The 17438-nt window shown below is 55.3% G+C and overlaps 1 protein-coding gene across 1 annotated transcript in view; it reads right to left on the bottom strand.

Moving 5' to 3' along the window:
* The window catches only part of QSOX1 (quiescin sulfhydryl oxidase 1), a 32123-nt gene extending 26531 nt beyond the window's left edge, over window positions 1-5592 (bottom strand). The window contains exon 1 of the mRNA XM_040984346.1: window positions 5272-5592. Within this exon, the coding sequence (XP_040840280.1) occupies window positions 5272-5539 (268 nt within the window). The 5' untranslated portion in view covers window positions 5540-5592. The remainder of the gene's footprint in view (window positions 1-5271) is intronic.
* Between the last annotated feature and the right edge of the window lie 11846 nt (window positions 5593-17438).

Genomic DNA, 17438 nt, shown 5'->3' with positions numbered 1-17438 from the left:
ATTCTCTTGCTCTCTGAAACACTGATGTTCAAATAAACAATGAAGTAAACCTCTAAAAATTTAAAAAAAAAACATGAACATGTGGGAGACCTAGACTGGGTTCTAGGCTCCTGGTCTCTCTCTCTTGCCATAGAATATATATATCCCTACCTTTCAAATACATTTTGAAAAATAATTGTTAAAAATATCTTAAATTTTTATTGGAAAGGAGATTCAGAAAGAGAAGGAAAAAGATCTTCCATCTACTAGTTTACTAAGCCAATCCAAAGCCAGGCGCTAGGAGCCTCCTCCAGGTCTCCCACATGGGCACAGGGGCCCAAAGACTTGAGCCTTCCGCCACCGTTTTTCCAGGCCACAAGCAGAGAGCTGGATTAGAAGTGGAATAGCTAGGACTTGAACGCGTACTCATGTGGATGCCAGCACCAGAGGTAGAAGCTTATCCTATTATACATGACGCTGGCCACTAAAAAATAAATTTAAAACATAATAAGGGTCCCAAATGGGGCCTCCCACAAATGCCTATCAATATACAGAAGCTTTTAAGATTAAAAAAAATTTTTTGTGTGTGTGTCTTTTAAAGGACTTCACAAAAAGGCAAACTGAAAACTTAAGTAATCAAAAAAAATTGAAGCTCTTCCACCCTCCTGCAACACACCCAGAGGAGAAGCACCCTTGGGCGTGCGTTCAGCTCCTCGGCCCAGCAGGTGCACTGCTGCGCAGAGCTGCACGCAGAGTCTGGGCCCAGTTCATAAACAAATGCTGCCCCGAGCCTGGCAATCAAGTGAGTAAAAGGGAGCCAGCTGAGACCTTCCCTGTGCAGGGGCACTGCCTTCTGAGCAGTGAAGGGACGTGGGCTCAGGAAGCGGAGCTGCTGGGCACAGCTGGGCATGCACACATTCCTGGGAGGCCATCCCCATGGCCAGACACCAGAGGGCCAGGGAAGGAAAGAAACCCAGTGCAGGGATGCCCCGGTTGGAGGGCATGTGTATGGCCAAGGGTGTGGGCAGTGTCCTGTCTCCAGGGCCTCCAGCACAGGAGGGCATGGGTCCCCCGGAAGGCCTGACCACTGGGAGCTCCAGAGGGCTCCTCTCTGTACCCCACTCAGCTTGCTCAGGATGAGGGCCAGGATCCATAGGCTCTCAGACTCTGACAGTTGTATCACTCGGGTGTCGGTGGCAGGAAACTCAAGACCCAAAAGATGACCATGTGGCCTCTTGCTGATCAACAAGACTGGGCCCAGACTCTGCTAGACCACCAGGAGCGCCTGGGGCCTGGCCAGACCCTGCCTGGTCTCGGCTCCAGCCCCTCTGCAGAGCCTCCAAGCAAGTCCTCCAGATCCGTTAGCTCATCCCTCCTGGCTGGAAATTTCTGGGCTGTGGAGTCACGGGATAGACGCCACGGCCTTCCCTCCCCCTCCCCCTGGCTGACATCCAGGTCTGAGAGGAGCCACTGCCCTTGCTCACATTCACACATGGAGTCCTGGGAAGCATGGACGCTGCCACCCCTGAGTGCTATGTGCTAGATGGGGCTCCTGTCGCTTGGAGTACCAGGGCTATGAGGAGGAGGTGTTATGTGTGCCCAGTAAGAGAAAGGGAGGCCGATGCTGTGCGCCCGTGCCTGCCTGCAAGGCTCACTTCCGTGGCTCCGCACCTGCTGTCCCACCCCTGCCAGTCCTCCCTGCCCAGGCGCTGGATGGCTGGAAAGGACGGGACGGGCTCAACAGCTTTCTCCAGTACCAGTGCCAGCTTGGGCGAGTCAGGTAGTGCCTGTGCTTTGGGTATTTCCTTTGGTGGTGATAACAAAAGCTTATAAAGGCCCCTCAGCCAAGTGCTGGCATCAGGCATATGCCAGCTTAAATGGCTGCCTGAATGAAGGCTTTCAGTGACCAGGTCGGCCTTCCCCAAAGCCTCTCCCCTTCCCTGAATTCCTGCAACAAGAGAGGGCTTAGCCACTCCTTTGGGGCCCTTTTCCAACCTAGACTGCTGGCCAAGTTTCCTGCTGTGCGTGGAAACTTGTAATGTAAACAATGCTTTGTCACTCAATAAATATTTGCAGAATGATTAGCACCGATGAAGGTCTGCATGGGCACAATCAATGCCAGCCACCTGGTGGGGCAATGAGTGGCTCTGGGGCAGAAGGGGAGTGGGTGGCGGTTGGGGGCAAGCCAGTTTCTCTGAAACAACTGCTGTGCCCCAAGGCAGCAACTAGCCCACAGGAACCCAGGCAACCTACCACCCAAGTCACCCACCCAAAGAGCCCTATCTAGTCCGATGAAATATCTGCAGCCAGCTGGGCAGGGTTGCAAAATGCTCCTCCCCAGCCACCATGCCCTTCCACACTCTCTCTGCTCCTGCCCACACACTGAACCGCCTTCAGCATGGGGCATGTGCCAGTCACACAGCACCCAGGGGGTCAGGCCACAGCAGATGGCGGAGCACAGTGAGGTTGGACCCACCCCAACTGCTCAGCCTGACTCAGCTAGAAAACACCCATTTGGGCTGGAGCAGAGGACGGGGGTCACCACTACCGGCCTGGACCGCGCAGTGGCTCCCCTGCTGAGATCCTGCTGCGGTGTGTGTGGGGGGGGGAGTGACCACCTCCAAACCTGTGCAGAGGCCTCAGCTCCACTTCCGGTCCATCCGGGTTTCACCTAAAGACCTTGAGCCTTCCGTTTGCCTCTCAGAGGTCAAAGGGAAAGACTGTCAACTCCAGGCATAGGAGGAAAGACCTTGGCTGGGGCAGGCACGCTGGCTCAATTTCCTAATCCTCTACCTTTAAGTGCTAGTATCCCAGAGGGACACCAGTTCATGTCCTGGCTGCTCCACTTCCCATCCAGCTCCCTGTTTGTGGCCTGGGAAAGCAGTCGAGGACGGCCCAGAGCCGTGGGACCCTACACCCGTGTGGGAGATCCAGAAGCTCCTGGCTCCTGGTTTCAAGTCGGCTCAGCTCCAGCTATTGTAGCCATTTGGAGAGTGAAACAACAGATGAAAGATGTTTCTGTCTCTCCTTTCTGTACATTCTTCTTTGCAAAAAAAGAAAAAAAAAGGAAAAAAAGAAAGAAAGACAAGAAAAGAGTGGCGATCATGGCCCTGAGGCAGGCAGGGTCAGCATCCGCATGTGCTTTCAGAGGCAAACTCTGGGTTGCTAAGAGGCCAAGGCTCTGAGTCAGCCGGCAACTCCTCTTCCCTCCAGCACTCTCGGCCAGGAGCTCCTCGGAGCCTGAGTCAGGCACAGCCACCACGGGCCTCTTGAAGCCGCACGGAGCAAACACACAGCACACTGGTCAGATGGCTGGGCCCGTGTGTCCTCCAAGACCACCACCACTCTGGTGCTCCCCCACCCCTCCTCTTCTCCCTTCCTCCTGCCCTGATCCCATATGTTGACAACACCAGAAGAGTGAGCAGGGCTGCTGAGAGATGGCCCGACTGAGAGGCACGCACGCTGACGTACGACCTAGAAGAGTTTGTAAGTTCTGCTTGTTTTCCAGAGGGCTGGGGTTGTGGTCTACCAAGCTAAGCTGCTGCCTGTGATACCGACACGCCAGGCGAGTTCTGGCTCAAGTCCTCCTGGCTGCTACACTTGGGATCCAGCTCCTTGTTAATGAGCCCTTGAAAACAGCAGGAGATGGTCCAAGTATCTGGGCCCCTGCCACCCATGCGAGTGACCTGGATGGAGTTCCAGGCTGCTGGCTTCAGCCTGGCCCAGTCCCAGCCACTGTGGCCATCTGGGGAGTGAATCAGCAGATGGAAGACCTCTCTCTCTCTGTTAATTCCTTCGAATGAACAAATAATCAGGAGGCAGCTCAAATCCTGTCTGTTCTGCTTCCAAGCCAGCTCCCTCCTGATACGCCTGGGAAACCAGGCAGACCAGCAGCAAGATCCTGGGCTCCTGTCATCCACCTGGAAGACGCAGGCAGAGCTCATGGCTGCAGACTTGTGACCGGCCCAGCCCCAGCCACTGCGGTCTTGTGCGGAGTGCACCAGCAGGTGGCAAAACCTTGTCTGTCTCATCCTCTTTTCTCTGCCTTTCAAACAAATAAAAATCTTAAAAAAAAAAAAAAAAAAGAAAGAAAAACAAGGAATTTTCAGGCCCACACACACCACAACACATGCCCAGTGCCGGCCAGCCTCTTCAGTCACTGTGCTTCAAGCTTTGGGGGTGGGAGGGGGGTGTGGGGTGCAGGCAACGCTGAGCTTGAAAACCCACAGCTGTGGATGCACCCCTGTATGGCGCTGTGCAGCGAACACCCACGGCACACTGGGCACCCTCTCACCTCTCCCACTCTCCTTTCTCTGGGAGGAGGCCCATGCCTGGTGATGCCCACAGCTCTCCTCCATGACCATTTTAGGGCAGGAACCCCACTCTGCCCTGGCACCAAAATCAGGAAGTAGTACCCAGAGGCAGCAGATCGGAAACCCATCATCACCACCCGGCCGCCACCGCCGTGGCACTCTGTCACGCCACGCCCGCCCCACGACCCACATCTGAGGGCTCCTTCCCTTGGGAACAGAAACTCGGTGGTAACTAGATGCAGTACTCGTCGGCCGTGGCCAGCACGCCTTCCTTGCTGACTATGCCCTCGGCCTGAAGTCGCAGGTTTTCAGTAATGCTAACAGTATCTGTAATAGGGTACACCTTCAAACCTCTCTCCATTAAAGGTAGTGGTTTTCTTAGCCCGTTACCCCTCAGGCTCTTATTAAATGAAGGGCCCTCAGGAACCAGGAGAAACAGGATTTTCTTGGCCACATCAGCGAGGCTCGGGTGGGAGGGAGGGCCCAAGGGAGGCGGGGGGCCTAAGCCAGCCACACAGGTGAGAGCACGCACGCACCTTGAGGACGAAGCTGAGAAAGGAAATCTGGGTGGCCAGCTGTGTCAACTGACCCTGGGGTGCAGACAAGTGGTGGGGGCGGCAGAATGAGGCCAGATCCCTACCCACCCCACCTTCCTACCCCACCCACACGCAGTGGGGCGAAGCAGCGCCCTGGGCGAGAGGAAGGGGGCTGCCACAAGGCTGGACACGAACAAAGGGACGTGTCCCTCGGAGGGACGGGGCGCCCCTGGCACAGGGGGCGCAGGGCAAGCGGAGAAAGAAGCTGGCTACGCGGGCCAAGAAGCCAAGCCTGGATTGAAAGGAGGGCTAGGAGCGGAGGGCGGTGAGAGGTGCGAGGAGGAAGCGGTGGGCGCAGGCTGCTCGGACGCGGCGCGCCGGTCCGGGAGGAAGGCGGCCAGTGGAGCCCCGGGGCGCGCCAGCGGGCTGGCGCAGCCTCTCACCCTTGACGTCGTTAGCGAGGGCCTTCCACGTCGGGGCGAAGGCGATGCAGTGGCCGCACCAGGAGGCGAAGAACTCCACGACCCAGGCGCTGTGGGAGCCCAGCACCGCGCCGCGCAGCGTGTCCGCCTGCAGCAGCGTCAGCGGGTCGGAGGGCGAGTAGAGCGCCGAACGCGGGGCTGCCAGGGCGCGGGGCACGGCGAGCAGCAGCAGCAGCAGCAGCAGCAGCCCCGACGGCCGCGGCCGCGAGCAGCCGCCGCACTTCCACATCCTCCGGGGCTGCGCCCACCCCCGCCGCCGCGCACGAGTTGGGGACCAGTCCGTGCCTGGGCGGCGCCGCGCGGCTGCTCCAGGAGCTTCTGCCCGCCGAGAGGAGGAGGAGCCTGGAGCCCCGCCCCCGGCCCCGCCCCCGGCCCCCGGCGGGGCGAGCGCCGGGTTGGCTGATGGCCTGCGGGAGGAGGAGCTAGGTGGCCCCACCCCCGAAGCCGGCCCCGCCCCTGGCGGAGAGCGTCTCCTAAGCTGCTGGGTTGAGGGAGGCGGGGCCACGTGGCCCCACCCCCGAAGCCGGCCCCGCCCCTGGCGGAGAGCGCCTCCTTGGCCGTTGGCTTGAGGGAGGCGGGGCCACGTGGCCCCACCCCCGACGCCGGCCCCGCCCCTGCCCCGCCCCTGACGGAGAGCGTCTCCTTGGCTGTGGGCCCGCGGCCTGTGCCCCTAGCTGGTCGGCTTCCCGCATCAAGTGCCCAGGGACCGGGCACGTAGGCCGGGCGCGGAGCCCCCAGCTCCACACGAAGGGAATCGGGCGCCCGCCCAGTCCTGCCGCGGGGACTCCCGGGAAGTCATTTGGCCTCTCGCGGCCCCCGTAACCCACAGAAGGGGATCCCATTTGGGTTAGCTAGCAGCGAGCCGTGGACGCGCTGTTCTCTGGGCAGCTCCGAGGGCAGCCCCCCACCCGCCCCCGCAGCGATAAGACGTTGTGAGGAGATGGGAGGGAAGATGGACGCGCGGGAGGGCCGTGAGCAGTCTGAGGGGGAGGCCGGCTCCTCTCCGCCCAGGGTTGGTGGGGTTCCTCCCGTGGGGATTCTCAGTGGCCACCCTCGACCCCTGTCCGGCGCTTCCGTCCCGGAAACTCCCCTCTCTCGGGGTGCTCGTGGGCCCTCGCGCCCCTACCTGCTTTGTCTTGAAGTGAGCTGCTTAGAGGCTGCCTCTCTTGTCACAGGTCGCGCCTTCGTTGGCTGCTGGGCTAGGCCATCTCCACTAGGCCTCTGCCAAGACTGGATTTGTTAGGGGCAACAGGGGGCTGCACAGTGACAGCGGGTCAGATGATGACAGCGCTGTAAAGAAACACGTGCGAGGGGGACCGAAGTGACAGAAGCTGTGGCTATGGACAGTGTGGTGGAGTTCAGCCTCCTGGCCAGCCTGCGCCATTGGAGCCACTGGCAGTGTACCCACAAATCGGAGCTCTCCGTCCTCTCTCTTCTGTCACAAATATTTCAAATAACAAATATTATTTTAAAAGAATTACTGATTTGAAAAACACAGTGACAGAGGGAGAAGGACTCTCCCAGCCACTGGTTCACTCCCCAAATGGCTACAACAGCTGGGACTGGGCCAGGCCAAGCCAGGGCTCCCATCTGGGTAGGCGCTGTGTGTGCAGGGGCTCAAGCATTGGGGTCATCTGCTGCTGCTTGCCCAGGCTGCTGAGCTGGAAGCTGGATCAAACATGGAATAGCCAGAGCTCGAACCAGCACTCAAATGCTGCTTCACCCAGCGGTCCCGCTGAATTTTAAAAAGAGCGGTGGGCAGCAGCAGTGCCCGCTCTGGGCAGACGCACATGCCCTGGTCCAGGGCTTCTTGTTGCATGGAGAGGGATGTGGCTCAAGGTAGACCAGAGAGCTCATGGGCTCCTCTTGGCTCCGTCTTTTTTATGTGTTTATTCAAGATTTATTTGTTTGAAAGGCAAACTTTACAGAGAGGGGCAGAGAACAAGAACTTCCATTCTGCTGATTCACTCCAGAAATGCCGCTTCATCCGGGTCTCCCACATGGGTGGCAGGAGCCCAGGCGCTTAGCCCATCCTCTGCTGCTTTCCCAGGTGTACTGACAGGGAGCTGGATCAGAAGAGGAGCAGCCTTTATGGGATGGCAGCATTGTGGGTGGCAGCTTCACCCACTGTGCCCCAACATGGGCGCCTCTTGCCCCCAATCAGGAAATGTTTGAACCAGAGAGCCCGGTGAGTTAAGGGAGGGAGCCTGTGCTGAGAGATGTGCGTTCCTGGCCGAGCTCTGGAGGTGGGAACTTGTGCCCCACATCTTCCTGCTCCTTCTGCTGGAGTTTCAATGTACAGTACTGATCAGTTGGAACCTTCGGTCCTCCACATCCCAACCCCCGACCCCTTAAGTCAAGGTACTGGAGACCCCTCCCTGGGACTCAGTGCTATGGAGCTTGCTGCCTGTTCCCCTCCCTGCTGGCAGCCCCTGGGACCAGGCCTGACCCAGGCTTCAGGTGAGGTGGTGTCCCGCTAGCTGTGGACCCCAGGGTTTGGAAGCCCTGCACTGGCTGGAATGCCAGCGGGACTCCGCAGGCCCCTCCAGTAAACAGTGTTGTGGCTTTTATCTTCCCCCTGGAGGCCTGGGAATCGAGAGGACAAGGTCTGCTGCTCCTGGCAGCCGCCTGGGAAAAACAGCCCAGATAAACAGACAGAAGCATGCTTGTTCATCTCGGGGGGAGGGCGGACGGGGAGCCCAGGCTGGCTGACGGGAGGCGAGGGCGGCTCCAGAGATTAGCGCTGGGATTTTGAAAGTCTGAGGCTCTATTCCCTCAGCAGGTCAAGGATTTTCAGCTTTTTAAAGGCTTGTATGCTTCTGTTCAAATAGAATCTGGGAAGGAAACTTAAATAGAGGAGTGTGGTACACGATGGTGCCCGCTTCCTGTCCTTTGCGGAGCCTAGGGGGAAGCCCAGCTGCACATGCCCCCGTGCCAGGCCGCCTTTCACAATCCACTAGGAGTGGGAACAGCAAAACGGAAGAATCTCCTCTGCTCACTGTGTCCTTCCTGGGGTGAAAAACACAGTGAAGAACATGGACTCGGGAGTGGGGTGTTGAGGGCCAAGGGTGCTGAGAAGAGCAGTGCAAGCGGGGAGGGGACTTGGGGATCCCTAACCATCCCCCCTGAAGCGCCCTGCTAAGTGCCTAAGTTGTAGAAGAGTGGGCCAAGATGCAGTTTGATGGGAGGATAATGACAGCATTAGCTGGCAGTCTCCATCAGCTGCTGTAAGAGCTTCCAAATGTTACTCAATCTCCCCGGCCCTGCCACGTGGGCACTCGTCTGTATTTTCACAAATGAGACGGCAGTGGAAGGAGCCCTGGGGACTTACCCCCTTGCGAATCCTTCACGTGTTGTTAGGAAGTCTGCCACCCACCAATGAGATCGCTGGCAAGAGGAATGCCGCTTATACCCAAACACAGATAATTACAGTGAGCCACAGCGGAGTGTTGGGGCAAATCTGTCACCCGGAAGCAGAGCGGGAGCAGAGCGTGGGCTAACTTTCCACTTACTCATTTGCCCTGAGGACCAAAGAGCTGGGTACTGCTGGAGGCAGGCTCCCAGCACCTGATGAGGGACTTTGTACCTTCACAAGTAGCCACTGCATCTTCCCGCTGAACCTGTTCCCATCTAAGAGAAGTTAGAATTCCAATTTGTAAAATATATATATTTATTGAGGTCAGGGATGGAGATGGAGAGGAGAAAGAAATAGCTCCCACCCGCTGATTCACTCCCCAAGTGCCACTTAGACCAAAGAGGCCAGACACACAATTCAGGTCTCCCCTGGCTGCCAGGAACGCCATTACTGGAACCATCATCCTGTCTCCAAGATTTGAATTAGGAGAAAGCTGGAGTCGGGTGCCAAAGGAGGCACCCTGATGTGAGCTATGGGCATCTTAAATTGCTGCATCAAACAGTTGCCCATCTCTGTGTATCTGACTTTCCAATAACAATGAATAAATCTTAAAAAAAAAAAAAGTACTTGGCTGGAGTTCTAATTCTGAAAATTGTGAAAGAAGTGGTAAAAGAAGGGAAACTTCCAAAGGCTTGCTGAGGGTTTACCTGGAGGACCTGCTTCCGGAAGAGCTGCTTCCGGAGGTGTGGGCAGGGAACCAGCCTAGGGACTGGAGGAAGCACAGAGCCCCCTTCCCGGAGGAAAGGACGGAAAATAGAGAGAGGGCGGAGTCAAGGGAGGCGGCGGTGGAGGGGTGGGGCTAACTGACGCTGGAATCACCAACGGACCCCAGCTGCCACCCACCCTGCCCCCAACCCCCAAAAGGACAGCTTGCACTTCCTGTTCTTTCCATCCTTGTCAGTGCCTCCACTGGCCAAACCCAGTCAAGCCAGAGGGCGACGGTGCCCTGGTTACACAGTCTGTGGATGGTGGTGTCTGCAGCAGGGGGCAGGTGAGAGGAGACCAGAACAGGGCCAATACTGAATGTACCTCGAACCAAGTCGCTCCCCTCGGGTCCTATAAGGCTACAGAAACGAGAATGAGAAACGCGAATCCGCTACAGAGCCTCCAATGGGCGTCCTGAGTGAGCGTTGAGAGCTGGTGGCTGGCTGGCTACTGGAACCAGCAGGCAATGTTAGAGTGTGGGTAAAATGCTATATTGTTGGGCAGCGTGAGGTTCCTTTGTGTAGAGAAAACTGCCTGGAGCTTGGGAGGATTCTGCTTTAGTGATAAATCTGTTCTTTGCTGTCCTGCAACTTTGTGAACCCAGGTGCAGGGGGGCAAGGGCACAATTCTTCTCCGGTCCCAGGAACAGGAGGAAGATAAGGGTGTGAGAATGGGATGAGCCATACAGATAATGGGTATGGGAACAGAACAGGCTGCCTGTGCCTGAAGGCCATAAAAATGAACATGCCTAAGGTTGTTACTTTTGATGTATTTCCCAACCCAAAAGGGCCTATATAAGCTTCTGTCTTGGGCTGTTCGGGGGTCCAACTGCCCAGCTTGGCTGGCCTATGTGCCCCAAGTGCAGTCGGGCCCCAGCATGCTGGTGCAATAAACTCTGTTTGCTGTTTGCATTACCAGTGAGACTCTTTGTGGTTCTCTGGGGGTTGACTAGCTCGCACCCTGATGTCCGGGGGTTTTGGCCCAGACTCTAACAGCGGCTGAAGAAGAGAACCAAGCTCCCCGTCTGCCCTGCTCATCCTCAGTCTGGTTGCCTGGTTCCGTGTCTGGGAGGGGCCTCAGCCCAGGGAAGCAGAATGTTTGTTTTGCTCGGTGGTAGTGCCCAGCCTTCCCCACAGCCAAGCTCTGGGGACCTGGCCAACTTTACCATGCTGCGAGACAGTTGTAGCAAGCTACTCCTCGGTCTGTGGCAGCACATCCTCTGTGGGCACTGGCCTCGGCTGCTCCACTTTCCACCCATCTCCCTGCTTATGGCCGGAAAAGCAACAGAGGATGGCTCAAGTGCTTAGGCCCTTGCACCCACGTGGGAGACTCGGAATAAGCTCCTGGCTCTTGGCTTCAGATCAGCTCAACTCTGGCTGGTGTGGCCCTGTCGGGAGTGAACCAGCGGATGGAAGAGTGGACTTTGGTCTCTCTTCTCTGTAACTGTGACTTTCAAATAAAAATTTTTTTTTTTTTTAAAAAAGATGACCATGTGTTTTGCCCCATGCACGTGTGCCTGTGAACTTGCTAGGATGGGATACCTGGTTCTCAGCTCTCCTGGAAGACGCAGGTGTGTGGGAGATGAGCACTTGACCTGGGAGTATGGGCAGTGGCGCTTCCATCGTTAGCAACTCCCTTTGCCTCTTTGAAGTTTAGTGTCTTCGTCTATGAGGTAGGCCCAGCAGTGTTTTTCTCCTGTGGTTGCTGCTGAAATTAAGATTGATTTACTTTTATAGGAAAGGCAGAATTAGAGAGGAGGAGAGATCAAAAGACCTTTCATCTGCTAGTTCATTCCCCCAAATGGCCAAAATGGCCAGAGCTAAGCTGATCTGAAACCAAGAGCCAGGAGTTTCTTCTAGGTCTCCCATGCAGGTGCAGCATCCCAAGGCTTTGGGCCATCCTCTGCTGCTTTCCCAGGCCACAAGCAGGGAGCTGGATGGGAAGTGGAGCAGCTTGGTTGTGAACTGTTGCCCAAATGGGATGCCAGTGCTTGCAAGAGGATTAGTCAGTTAAGCCATTTTGCCGGCTCTTGTTCTTCTAAGTTTTGTTTCTTTCAAAAATGGAGAGATGGGAGAAGGACAGATGGAGCACAGAAACCCTTCAGGGCTCTGAATCACTCAGCATCATCTGTTGGGCCTCTGGGGACAGAAGCACACAGATATGCAGACAGAAATTCTTAATTTTCTGACCTTGCTTTATTTTTATTTTTAAAATTATTTACTTATTTTATTTGAAAGAGTTACATAGATGTGAGAATAAAGAGATCTTCTATCTTCCGGTTCACTCCCATTCTAGGCTGATCAAAGCTGGGAGCCAGGAACTTCTTCCAGGGCTCCCACACGGGAGCAGGTGCCCAAGGATTTAGACCATCCTCCACTGCTTTCCCAGGCGCATGAGCAGGGAGCTGGATCAGAAGTGGAACAGCGGGGCTTGAGTTTCCATACAGAATGCTGACCTAACAAACTATGTCTCAGCAACAGACTCAATATTTTAATTATCTTAATCAGCTGATTAAAAAAAAAATCATTCATCTTTATGTGAAAGGCAGATTAAAGGGCCCAGCATGGTAGCATAGTGGTAAGGTCCTCACCTTGCATGTGCCTGGATCCCATATGGGCACCGGATTGCATCCCAGCTGTTCCATTTCTCTTCCAGGTCCCTGCCTGTGGCCTGGGAAAGCAGCAGATAACTGCCCAAAGCCTTGGGACCCTGCACTCGTGTGGGAGACTTGAAGAAGCTCCTGGGTCCAGATCAGATCAGCTCAGCTCTGACCGTTGCAGCCACTTGGGAAGTGAAACAACAGACTAAAAATCTTTCTGTCTCTCCTTCTCTCTGTAAATCTGTCTTTCCAATAAAAATAAATAAATCTTAGGGGAAAAAAAAGAAGAGGAAGAGGAAGGAGAATAAGAAGAAGAGGAGGAAGAGGAAGAGGAGCAGCCAGGACAGGAACCAGCACCTACGTGGGGTGCCAGCACCACAGGGTGGTCTTAGGGGGAGGATTAGCCTGTAGAGCCACAGTGTTGGCCCCTAATCAGCTAATTTTTATTTTTATTTGAAAGACAGAGTTACAGAAAGAGAGAGAGATCTTCCATCTGCTGGCTAACTACCCAAATGGCTTCACTAGCTGGTTCTGGGCCTGTCTGAAGCCAGGAGTCAGGATCTTCCCTCAGGTCTCCCATGTGAGTTCAAGGACCCCAGGACCCAGGCATCTTCTACTGCTTTCCTAGGTCATCAGCAGGGAGCCACAATGGAAGTAGAGCATCTGGGACTCAAACCGGAGCCCACATGGGATCCTGGTGCCACAGGCAGAAGCTTAGCATGCTATGCTACCATGGCACCAGAACTTCCTTATAGCATCAGACCCATAGTTAGTGAGCAGGCAGCCTAGGCCTGGTTCCTGAAACTGTTTGCCACATCATTAGGGCTCCGTTGAAGCAATTTGAAGATTGCTTCTGCTGCAGAGTAGGCCTGCAAGGCAAGAAGCAGCTAGCTGGAGATGGCTGTGCAATGCTGTTTGGTACATTTTTTTACTTCCTTGCTATTTCCTCTAAGAACTTCAGCCAAGTCTTGGTCAGTCCCACCCTCCTAGCTGTGCTAAGAGAGTTCTTGGGCCTGGAGCTATGAGCCGGGGCTGGCTTGCTAACAATGTTACAGAGGAATCGAGAGAATTCTAAGGGGGTATCAACACTCAGGGGACCGGGATGGGAACCTCTTGGTCTACCTTGGGGGCTCCAAGGGACTCCCACATTTGAATCAAGGAGCACATTGGGCAGGACTCTCGGTAACACACAGTAAGATCCTAACTTCAGCCAAGCTAAGGAGGAAAAGGGGGGTGATTACCTTGAAGTACCGGATCCAGTCTAGGCGAAGCTGTGCCCTGCCTAAGACACGATGAATCCATGTCTCTTTCCCTCGCTCTCTTACAGAGTTATTTTTATTTGGTAGGCAGACTTAGAGAGAGGGGGGGAGGGAGAGAGAGAGAGAAGGCAAGTCAAAGAGTGAGAGAGAGATCTTGTATTCACTGCTTTACTCCCCAGATGGCTGCAGCGGCTAGAGCTGAGCTGATCCAAAGACAGGAGGCAAGAGCTTCTTCCAGGTCTCCCACTTGGGTGCAGATGCCCAGGGACTTGGACCACCCTCCACTGCTTCCCCAGGCCACAAGCAGAGAGTTGGGATGGAAGTGGGGCTGCTGGGATACGAACCAGCGCCCATATGGGATCCCAGCACCATAGGCAGAAGCTTAGCTTATTCCATCTGGTGCCAGCCTCTTGTCCCTCTTGAGCATTGGCTGTTTGCTCTCAGCCTGGCTGCTTCCAAACGCTGGCACTCTGGGCACACGCTCAGAACTGGGCCTCTCTTCTGACCCTGGTCTTAGAAAACACTGGGGGCAAACGCTGGGCTCATCCAGGTTATGTGTCCTGCCTCCATCACTCCCTGGGGTCACAATCGGCTTGTCCCAGGCAGTTGACTCGTGCCTACAGGTGTAGCTGCAGCCAGAGCTGCATGTCTGGGATCAGGAAGGAGTAGCCTCTGCCCCTTGGATGAGTATGAGCCACAGTCTTCACTCTCCAGGAGTCTGCAGGTTAGCGGAAGACGTGGGTAGGTCCTTGTACAGTACACAAAGGGAGGGGGAGCACCTTGGAGATGTGAGGGGCGCAGTGAGAGAGAAGGTGACCATGAAGCCTCCTGGGCCGGCAGCTGCTGGGTGAGCAAGTGGCAGGCAGGCAGGAATGTAGGCAGGGGAAAGATCCCAAACTCCTCTGACGCTCTGTGGCTTACAGACATTCTGTCTCCAGCTCAGATCCCAAGTGTCTGTCCTGGACACTGAGGCTGTGCTGGCCCGTCTCTCGCTGGCTGCTCCCGGGGCCTGTCCCAGAGCACCTCATGCTCTGCCTAATCTGTCCCTCATCCCCCCCTGGGGACAGCACACTTACCTGGATGCCCACCTGTGTTCTGTGGCCTGCAGGCTCTGCCTGCCCCTCAGAGCCCACTTCTGCTCTGCGCCTTGCTCCATGCCAGCAGCCCACATCTCTGGGCAGGCGCGAGACGGTCATTGGCCCCAGCTGGCATTGCTTGGCTGGCCTCTGGCTCATCTCCTTTCAGCACCAATTGCGCTCGCATTATTATCCCTATATTGCTTCTGCTTCGTTTGTTTGTTTTTCCTAAATAACAGCTTCAGCAGCAATATGTAGAATGTTACAGCCTTTACTGTGGACCAGGATACGCCGTCAGCCTGGGTGCGGAACAGTGCAGCTCCCGCCCCGGGGTTGTCCTGCCCTTTCTGCTTGGCCGCTTCTGCCATGGTTGCTTGCAAGGCTGGGAGGTGGGGAGCTCAGAGTTCTCTCCCAACCCCGTTCTTCCTCACTCCCAGGCCTGCAGTAACTAAAGGACATAAAGGGACTGAGTGTAACTCTGACAACAGAAACACACCATCTGCCAGTTACGGAGGCCGCGAGTCCAAAGGCATAATGTCTTGGGGGGGTTGGGCCCTCCAACGGTTGTGACAGAGCGTCTATCCAGGCCCCTCCCAGCCTTGACCGATCCTCGGCTTACAGGTGGGTCTCCTGGCACTTCCTGCCATCTTCCCCTGCCCGCCCTGTGTCCACAGCTCCACTTCCAACAAAATAACTGTGGCATTGGAGTCAAGCCCACCCTACTGGCCTCACCCAACTTGATTCCTCTGCCAGGTCACGTGGCTGGAGTAGGTCCCTGTGGGAGGCCCTGGGCTCAGGAGCCAAGCAACACTTTTCTGAAACTCATATACAGCTTTTTTTTTTTTTTTAATATAACGCAGATTTTCTATGAGTTTTGAGGCCCCCTCGTAGATCTCAGTGTTTGGGTTTCAGCCGCTCAGTTCTTTTCTCCCGAGAGCTTTTCCTGCCCAGCCTTCAGCATCCGTTTCCAGAACTCCGTTCAGATCTTTCAGCGACACCCAGTCGAGCGCTTCGGCTGGCATCTGCTATCTTCCAGGCACGGGAGCTGGTTTGAAAGCTGGCCTTCACGCCAGCATTCCCCTTTGGGATGCAGGCTTCCCTGGCAGCAGCTAGACTGGCAGTTTCCTTCTTTGGAATTATTTGAGTGCTTTTTGGAATCCTGCTTAAATCTGCACCAGCTTCCAGGGAATACCCCTGGCGCTTTCCAGCACTGTCTTAGGGGGTGGGGAGTGGGGGAGGCATCTGGCCCCGTCTCCCTGCCCTGGGGCAGTTGGCGATGTCTGCTGGTCGACACAGCTGGGAAGGGCAACATGACTGGCATCCCAGGGATGCTGGTCCACATCCCCTCAGCGCTCAGTGCAGCACCTGTGCTGTACCAAGGGTTCTGCAGCCAGAAGGGCGGCAGAGCTGCTCTTGGGAGCTCACAGCCCACTTGGAGCTGACTTTGTACTTCAGGCCAAATGCAAAGACTTGGTAGTTGAAGTGGCCCCTGTCCTTCCCGACAAGGTGTGCAGATGCCGGAATCTGCAGACCCGGTCCCGCCTGCTGCCTTGTTTGTGCATAAGGTTCTGCTGGGTGCCAAGCATGCCCACTCATGCATGCCCTGTCCATGGCTGCCTTTGTATGACAGGGGCAGGTGGCAGGCTGGCGACAGGGATCCGGTGGCCCATAGGTCTGAAACACGTAACTGTCTTGTTCTTTACAGAGCCTACAGGGGCTCCACAAAACATATGGAAAATCAGACCAACAGCTGAACTTCTCGTAAACTCTGAGTTCATGACCGCTCGTGGTGGTCATGCATTTAATTCTATTTGCTTATAAAACCCATTTAAGACAATGCTAACTCTTCAAATGACCCATATGTATTTTAAGGAGAATCTGGGAGAAAAACAGCCTTTCCTACTTGCCTGGGAGGTGATCGTTTCCAACACTGCTTGCATTTCTTTTTCTCTTTGGTGCTTTAAAAAGGTTTTCATAACTAATGATGAGAAGTCTGCTTTTTGTAAAAAAAAAAAAGATACATTTATTTTTTAATTGAAAGATAGTGTTACAGAGAGAAGGAGACAGAGAGAGAGAGAGAGAGAGAGAGAGAGAGAGAGAGAATCTCGCATGTGCTGGTTCACTCCCCAGATGGCTGCAATGGCCAGAGCAGGGTCAGGTAGAAGCCAGGAGCCAGGTGCTTCTTGTCAGTCTCTCACATGGATGTGAGGCCCAAGGTCTTGGACCATCCTCCTTTGCCTTTCCAGGTGCATTAGAAGGGAACTGAGTTGGAAGTGGAGCAACCAGGATACGAACCAACACCTGTATGGGATGCCGGAGCTACAGGGATTAGCTTGCTGCACTGTGACCTCAACCCCCATTTTTTTTTTTCTTTTAAGAACATTTATTTTTAGGGAACTGGTGCGATGACTCAACTGGATAATTCTCCACCTGCAAGCCATAGCATACCATATGGGCTGCCTCCAGCAAACAGGACAGCCGAAATCCACCTGGCTTCCAGAAGGCGCGCCTGCTCCCTTTAGACCTCTGGTTGGCGGGGGCTGGCTGTGAATTTGTCCTCTGGACTGCGAGCTTCTCCAGGAACCTGCCCAGTGAAGATATACAAAGCACATGGCCCCTGGTGAGCAATTAATGCCGGCTTCTTCCCTTCCTGGAACTCAGGCGGGCTGCATGGCCTTGTGGAGATAGAGCCGAGGTTCCAGAAAAAAAGGCAGTCAACCAGACCTGACTGGCTTCCCAGGTCCTCAGCTGTCCCCTGTGTGGCCCTGGACAAAGTGCTTGGGTTCTCCGGTGCCTTCTGCCGCTCCTTGGTGACAGTGAGCCCTCAGATGTCTAAGTGTTATAAATCACCCTCCCGAAGACCACCTACACGTAAGCACAGGTTTAGTGATCACCTGTGGTGCCAGTGTCCCGTGTGAGTGCTGGAGCCAGTCCTACCCTCTGCACCTCCAGCCAGCTCCCTGCTGCCTGCAAAAGCAGCAAAGGATGGCCTGGTGCTTGGGGTCCTGTCACTCAAGAAGGAGCTGTGGATGGATTTCCAGGCTCCTGGCTTCCGTCTGGTCTGGTCCAGGCCA

The sequence above is a fragment of the Ochotona curzoniae genome, unplaced genomic scaffold (assembly GCF_017591425.1).
Source record: "Ochotona curzoniae isolate NIBS_2020 unplaced genomic scaffold, NIBS_Ocur_1.0 contig_4105, whole genome shotgun sequence".
Taxonomy (NCBI): domain Eukaryota; kingdom Metazoa; phylum Chordata; class Mammalia; order Lagomorpha; family Ochotonidae; genus Ochotona; species Ochotona curzoniae.
The sequence above is the reverse complement of the archived record's forward strand: the minus strand, read 5'-3'. Positions and strand labels throughout refer to the sequence as shown.